The sequence below is a fragment of the Syngnathus typhle genome, linkage group LG14, assembly GCF_033458585.1.
Source record: "Syngnathus typhle isolate RoL2023-S1 ecotype Sweden linkage group LG14, RoL_Styp_1.0, whole genome shotgun sequence".
NCBI classification, from domain to species: Eukaryota; Metazoa; Chordata; class Actinopteri; order Syngnathiformes; family Syngnathidae; genus Syngnathus; species Syngnathus typhle.
This window is the reverse complement of record NC_083751.1, coordinates 12,641,289-12,648,719: the sequence shown is the minus strand read 5'-3', so window position 1 is coordinate 12,648,719 and position 7,431 is coordinate 12,641,289. Positions and strand designations below refer to the sequence as shown.

At 51.6% G+C, this 7,431-nt stretch overlaps 1 protein-coding gene across 12 annotated transcripts in view; it reads left to right on the top strand.

Moving 5' to 3' along the window:
* The first annotated feature begins 1,362 nt into the window (after nt 1-1,362).
* The window catches only part of nfic (nuclear factor I/C), a 55,766-nt gene continuing 49,697 nt past the window's right edge, over nt 1,363-7,431 (top strand). For 3 of the 12 annotated variants that reach the window (XM_061298215.1, XM_061298214.1, XM_061298213.1), the window contains exons 1-11: nt 1,589-1,764; nt 3,218-3,388; nt 4,795-4,971; nt 5,046-5,229; nt 5,409-5,471; nt 5,551-5,625; nt 5,903-6,035; nt 6,104-6,225; nt 6,290-6,397; nt 6,490-6,638; nt 6,710-6,863. In XM_061298215.1, coding sequence (XP_061154199.1) covers nt 1,756-1,764; nt 3,218-3,388; nt 4,795-4,971; nt 5,046-5,229; nt 5,409-5,471; nt 5,551-5,625; nt 5,903-6,035; nt 6,104-6,225; nt 6,290-6,397; nt 6,490-6,638; nt 6,710-6,863 — 1,345 coding nt within the window. In that variant the 5' untranslated portion in view covers nt 1,589-1,755. Of the gene's footprint in view, nt 1,552-1,578; nt 1,765-3,217; nt 3,389-4,794; nt 4,972-5,045; nt 5,230-5,408; nt 5,472-5,549; nt 5,626-5,902; nt 6,036-6,087; nt 6,226-6,289; nt 6,398-6,489; nt 6,639-6,709; nt 6,864-7,431 lie in introns of those variants that run through there. The other 9 variants (XM_061298210.1, XM_061298211.1, XM_061298209.1 and 6 more) reach the window with 9 other exon arrangements.

The following is a 7,431-nucleotide window of genomic DNA, read 5'->3' as shown; positions in this document are numbered from 1 at the left end:
AGTCTGATAACATTGAACACACTGTATGAAACACCTTAAATTTACATGAGTTTAAAATTATTTTTGCCTCATGAACAATTTAAACAGGAGTTATAAGTAATGCAAAGTTGTCTGTTATTATTAAAACAAAACAAGTGAATTTTGCTCTTGTCATTTACAATATCTTTCAGAAAGTAATAGTTTGTGTCACGTCTACAGGTCTATAACATCAACAGTATTAACATGGCCACTTTGTAATATTTAATATTAAGTAATGTTTACTTTTTTGATTTACACAGAATTGGCAACATTACATTACATGTGTGTGTAGGGGTCACACAAATGTTCTCACCTCTTCTTCTGTCTGCTGCCCGCCAGTTTTTCATCACGGCTTTGTTATCGCTCGCGTGTTAAGTTCCTTCTGTGCGACGACCAGCAGAGGGAGGCAGGAAGGCTCTCGTGGGAAAAGGCTGAGTCAGCAGCTCGCATGTACGTGCGCGCACACGGGCACTGCATGCCGATCATTAAGCCCCCCAGGCCCAGTGCAACGTCGACATTAAAACGAAATTATGACCAAAATCTAAGTATTATTGTGATACAAGACCAATATGGCCGACTTCCCCATCACTTTGCAGCTGCCTGTGTGTGTGTGTGTGTGTGTGTGTGCGTGTGTGTGCGCGCGTGTGTCTGTGTGCGTGTGTGTGTGCGCGCGCGCGTTGTTACAATGGACATGAACACTAAATTTTATACGTTTTGGCAACGGGGACTCTTTTTTAACTTTCGAGTCTTGGTTTCCTACAATAATTTTGTCTAACTGTGAAGTCTTCTTTATGCATGTTCAAGGTGAGCTGCTGTCCATGCGCAGCAAATAAACGTCTTATTGTTATTATTTTGTTTTATTTAAGATACACAACTGTATGAAACGTCAGTTTCAGTGATAATACAACAAGCTCGTGTTACATTCTGGGGCAAAAACTCAATACCGAAGTCTATTTATTATGATTGTTGGTAGGGATGTTATGCTGGGTTGTGTGACGTCATGACGCGAGGGGGGCCAGTTGAATACATACAGAGAGAGACTGGAACAACAGCTGTCGTCTTGGGTCTCATTCATATACGTACATATATTACGCACAAACAATTGTTATTACTAATGGGCCAAGGGACAGGGGGCGGGTTCCTTGGCGGAGGTAAACCCAAAAGGTGAACGTGGCTCCATCGTGATCTGCCGCAGCCTGCCGGGAGAGGGAGGGGGCGAGCGGGCGGGCGAGCGAGCGGCGAGCGCGAGGGAGGGAGGAGGAGGAGGAGGAGGAGGAGGAGGAGGAGGAGGAGGAGGAGGAGGAGGAGGAGGAGGAGGAGGAGGAGGAGGAGGAGGAGGAGGAGGAGGAGGAGGAGGAGGAGGAGGAGGGATGGCTGTTCGAGGCTCGACGCGGGACGGTTGCGCTCCTGGATTTTACCCCGCTGGCACGGAGCTGCTGTCCGCCGTGAATATGGAATGAGAAAGGCGGCTGGAGATGGGCCGCCTTTAACATTGGCTTCAACATTCTCAGTCGGCGGCTCGGTTCGGACATGGTAGGACAACAACAACTGCAACAACAACAACACCAAGCAAAAGCGGTTCCGCTCGCTGCCGTTTTGAGTCCCGAACGCGGCGTGCCCAGAAAAGGCCAGGAGCCGAGTGAGGAAATTCATTTGGCACAAAACTTGTGCTGCTGCTTTTCCTTTCTCTGTTCCAAATGTCCCATGTTTAGTTCTGGAACAGCCTCGGTGTGACGTATGACGTTGGTGAGTCCACTGCCAAACTTCATTCAAAATTCAAGCTAAATCCAGAAAATGTGGACACTGGCAGATACTCGTGTCTTTTAGAAAATTACCGCTCGAGCGCCCTAAACATTCACGCTGTGAACTACAATTCGGTTGAGTAATAAATAGAAAGCGACACGAAACGTTTTGCGTTTGAAAAGTGTAACTCTTAGAGTTGAGTTGCCTCTGAAGGGCTTCCTTTAGAGAGCGGAAGTTAGCCTTCGACATTAAGGTAAAAACTTGTTATATTGTCCTCAACAGGCTTTTAGAGCGTCCAGCGTTGACGCCGAATTTGTCCGAACGCCACCAAAAAGGGGAACATTGAGTGCTTCCTGCGGGACACGACACCATTTTGCCACAGATCTCGCTCAACTGGGAGTGTTGGCTTATCGCTAGGGAGTTTGGCGTGAGGGCTTTGGGCGCTTGTGTCGCCCGCCGAGCTCCATCGCCGCCGCACCGCCACGCGGCGAGACAAACGCCGCTCGCAAGGGCGCTCGGCGCCGGCGGACCCGCGTGTGCCTGGGGCGACTGGCCGGCCGGGACGGCGCAAGGCCAAGTTCAACTTCCTCCAGGCGGCGGAGCGCGCGCGTTCGCGTCATGTTACTCAGCAGAAAATGGCCGCAGTCGGACACGGCGGGCCGAGGGACTAAAGTGTGGCCGACAGAGGGCCTCCGGTCCCGGCGAGCAGTTGCGCAGAGCGCCGCTCGGGCTGCGGTCCCAGTGCTAGCCTTGGTTTGCAAATTCAAGGAGTAGCGCAGGAGAGCCTAGCGTCAGTTATTATTGTGACAGCTGATGGGCGAGAAGATACAAAGTGATCCAAGTGTTGATTTGAAAGCTCACTTTGAACTCTCCAGCAGACACCACTGACCTACTTGACGGCTCAGCTCACATTTGTGTTTAACTCACATTTGTGTTACTGTTTTGTAAGTGGAATAGGTCCACTTGCTGCTAACAGTCGAAGGGTGCGGCCGAGGGTCCGATGTCCCTTTCATGTCTGGGTGCCGATCGTGGTCTACGGCGGCTCCTTGCAAGTGGTATCATTTTGTGTTTGTCATTTTGACTGGCGCTAAAAGAAAGAGTCCATCCTCATTTGAGGGGGCTCACCTTACCAGGGCACGAGTGGAACTCAGTCGTGCTGCCGTTTTACTTCAGCGTATTTGAGGGCTCAAACTATGATGTTGTCTTCTCTTGCTGCTAATTCTAAAATTAGAAAAGGGTACAGTCGGTTGCTCGAAGGAGCAAAACCAGGACCTTAAAGGAGAGCCCTTTGCCGGCTTCTACGACTCGCCTTTTCTTTTCCCTCACCACTTTTGAGACGCGTCCGAGTCATTCGGGAATGCCGAGCGGGCTTGTCGCCTCGGTTCGCGCCGGCGAGAGCGACTCGGTGCATTTGCGGCCGCATGGTCATTTGTGCTCCCCCCGCGTTTGTTTTCAGGACGAGTTCCACCCCTTCATTGAGGCGCTCCTGCCGCAGGTGCGCGCCTTCGCCTACACGTGGTTCAACCTGCAGGCCAGGAAGAGAAAGTACTTCAAGAAGCACGAGAAGAGGATGACCAAAGACGAAGAGCGGGCCGTTAAGGAAGAGCTCCTCGGCGAGAAGGCAGAGGTGCGTTGGGGGCACTCTTGCACGTGCAGGGTGCGCTCGCGTTAAAAGTATGCGCATACTCGGGACTAACAGATTTGACCTTTTTACATTCAGTTAGAACATCAAATACTTTTCAAATTTTACTGTTTTGTTTTTAAAAAGGAGCGAAGAGTAAAATACACCAATTGTTCATTAATTTATTAGTCATTTGTCCATCATCTGAATCTGAATCATTCAATTCATTGTAAGTAATACCAATTTTAAAACGAGTAAGATTTTTTTTTATATCAAAAGAAATAATTTTACCACTTATGCTACTTCTAGTACACATGTTTTTCCCCCATCTTTGAATTGCTTGCCTTGTCTGACCTTGTTTAACGTGATGATGTGATTTTGGGACAGGCACCGTGGTGTGTAATGCTAATCGTGTCCACGAGAGGGGGCCCGGATTTTATTGTTCATCGAACTAGCAAGCCGCTGCTGTTGTGTGCTCCCTATAATTTAGCACCGCAGTAGACAGAAGAGAGGGACTGAGCCGCCAGAAGATTCTGAAAGTCCACGTACAATTGACGCCCTTTATCATACAATTGAGAAAAGAAAAGACAAAAAAAATAAGATTGTTTGGAAAAAACAAATTGCTCCATAAACCAGGTTATAGCACCAAGAAGCATTTTGCCCCACCGCCCAAAAAATAACTCAGTTGCGAACTTCGGTGAACATCGGCCTCTTAGCAGCTTAGTTATCGTAGTTTAGGTCAGGTACGCTGGCGTCCGCATGAAATCCAGTGACGTGACCAGCTCCGTAGAGTGTCCACCCTGAGACTGGAAGGTTGTGGGTTCAAACCCTGGCCGGCTCATACCAAAGACTATAAAAATGGGACCCATTCCCTATCTGCTTGGCACTCAGCATTAAGGGTTGGAATTGGGGAGTTAGATCACCAAATGATTCCCGAGCGCAGCACCACTGCTGCTCACTGCTCCCCTCTCCCCCAGGGGATGGATCAAAATCACACGCGAATGGGTTAAATCAGTGCTTCTCAATTATTTTCTGTTACGCCCCCCCCTAGCAAGAAGAAAACTATTCGCGCCCCCCCTCCCCACCGTGACTATCCTAACTTGTCTTGTAAGTCGTAAAATGTTGCACTGTCGCAAACGTGACAGAAGTAACAATGAGAGCATCACTGCCCCCTGCTGTAGTAAACGCGCAATTACACTTTATTCTAGTACTGCCCAAAAAAAAGCCTGTTCCCCAGGGTCACACGCGCCCCCCCAGGAATAGCACCGCGCCCCCCAAGGGGGGCGCGCCCCACTATTTGAGAAGCACTGGGTTAAATGCAGAGGACAAATTTCTCCACACCCAGATGTGTGTGTGACAATCATTGGGACTTTACCTTAACTTAAGTCTTGCCCCTGTTGTTTTGGTGGCAGGTGAAGCAGAAGTGGGCCAGTCGCCTTCTGGCTAAACTGCGGAAAGACATCCGTCCAGAATGTCGAGAGGACTTTGCCATGTCGGTGACGGGCAAGAAGGCGGCCTGCTGCGTCCTGTCCAACCCTGACCAGAAAGGCAAAATGCGACGCATCGACTGCCTCAGACAGGCCGACAAGGTTGGGGAGATGGGGCGTGGGTAGGTGGGGGGCTAATCGTTCGAGTCGCTTGCCTGCCCCTTTTGGCCCCACAGGTGTGGCGGCTGGACCTGGTGATGGTGATCCTGTTCAAGGGGATCCCGCTGGAGAGCACGGACGGCGAGCGTCTGGTCAAGGGTGGCCAGTGTGCCAACCCGCTGCTGTGCGTGCAGCCCGGACACATCTCCGTCTCCGTCAAGGAGCTCGACCTTTACCTGGCCTACTACGTCCATCACAAAGGCAAGTACGCTTCTGCTTTCGGATCATGGGTCCTGGCGCGAGCTACAAAGTCCGCTCGTAACTTGCAGTTGTCCCGTCGCTAACCGCAAGACGCTTTGTTGCGAAATGCGCCACAGTATAGAAATAGAGTTGTCTACGGCTCACGTCACACAACATTCTTTTTCTTTGTGTGTGCGCAGAGGAGGGGAGCAGTCCCGCTCGGACGGCATCCGATCAGGAGGACGGTCGCGGCACCGCGACGGGTAACCCTGCGCATAGTATACCGTGACCGCCGTACTTTCGTGGACTTGGCTAACTGTCCCGCTGCGGTCCATGTTGCAGATGGTCCCGAGTTCCGAGACGCCTTTGTGACCTCTGGAGTTTTCAACGTCACCGAGCTGGTGCGGGTGTCCAGAAGTAAGTCAGCTCTCACGCGACCTGCGCTTTTTGTGCACACGCTTCGTTCAGCCTCACCGCATTCAGTGAACCATTTTACCACTCGCCACCGACCCAAAATGACATCAAGGTGCCGGCCGGGTGGGCTCAGTTTGCCAACGTCGCACGACCAAACCTAGAAAGCGGGTCGTTACCCCGGCGTTTTCATATTGAGTTGTCGGGGGGGGGGGGGGGGGTGGGGTTGGTTACATGAGATAAAACATTGACGGGTCACTGTCGCCTGCGGGTTCCTTTGTAGCTCCCGTCGTCTCAGGGGTGGCGCCGAGTTTCTCCATTGGCGAGCTTCAAGGCCACCTGGCCTATGATCTCAACCACGCAATCCCCCAGTCCGTCAACATGCGCCGCTCGCTCACCAGCACCTCGTCTGGCGGGTAAGCACACGCACTACACACGCACACGACCTCCCCCCCCCCCAATTAAAAGACGTGGGTGTGCGCAGGAGCAAGCGGCATAAATCGGGCTCCGTGGAGGAGGAGGTGAACAGTCCAGGAGGAGAATATTACCACTCGCCGTCCTCCCCGGCCAGCAGTTCCAGAAACTGGACGGACGACATGGAAGGAGGTAAAGCAAAAGGAATGCGAGCGTGTGCATCGTTTTGACCTCGGTCAATGCATGCGTGTGTAAGGTGTGTCTCCTCCAGTGAAGAAGGCCGAGCTGGATAGTCCTTCAGCGCGGGAGGACTCGCCCAGGTCCTTCACTCAGCATCATCGGCCTGTCATCGCAGTGCACAGCGGTCGGTGACGCAGAGAGCCAGCCTGCACCCAAAATCAAAAAATGCCAAACTGATGACGCCGTGCGCGTGTTTGCGTGTGTGTGGTGGTCCAGGCCTGTCCCGCGCTCACCCGTCGCAGTCTTTGCACTTTGCCTCCTCGTCCTACTTCCCGCACGGAGCCATCCGTTACCCTCCTCACTTAGGCCAGGACCCACTGAAGGATCTGGTCTCTCTGGCCTGTGAGCCCGCCAATCAAAGCTCGGTGAGCCTATCTCGCTTTCATTTTCAGGTCTTGGTCTCGGTCTTGACCCTGAGCACTGTTTGTGTTTGCAGCATAATGGCAGCAACCAGCTCAAAGCAAGCGACCACTACCTGTCCTCTCAGATGCTGGCGCCCGGCCTGGGGCCGTCGTCCTTGGGTCGGCCCGCCGACGTCAAGCCCGCCAGCACCTCCTCGGATGCGGCCACGAGCTCGCCCACGTCACCAAGTATGTGCTTCGGAGCCCAAGCGGCTGCTCGTTTTACAGAATTCCGTTTGCGTTCTCGGCCATTCCAGCCTGTTGACGTTTAACAAGTTTTAACACAGCAAAAACAACCACCACATTTGACCCTTTTTCTTGCCCACAAATTGCTTGGCTCTGTCAAGCTGCAGATTCCTATTCTCCTAAATTGATATGCCCCAAATTTCAAACAAAAAACCCAAATTGAACATTTCTACTTCTCATTGAATGATCTGATTCATTCCGATTTCAAACCGTTTAGCTTATTCCAGTGGCGTCAACAACTCAAATTCTCGCGAAAAACCTCGAATTGCAGTCTTGACCATCTTCATGTTGCAAGTTGCACATTTGTTGTCCGATTTTAACATTTGAAAGTGTTTGGCTCCTTGGGCGTCATTTCAGGTCATTGTGCATTTTCCTGCCCCATTGGCTGGTTTGTCCTTCCTACGTTGTTTTTGCGGAAAGCGCGGCGTCTGGTGAAAACGAGCAACCCTTTGCCACTTGGTAGAACGGTTGCTTGTGCTGCCACTAAACCGGGCCCGTACACTGATAATGT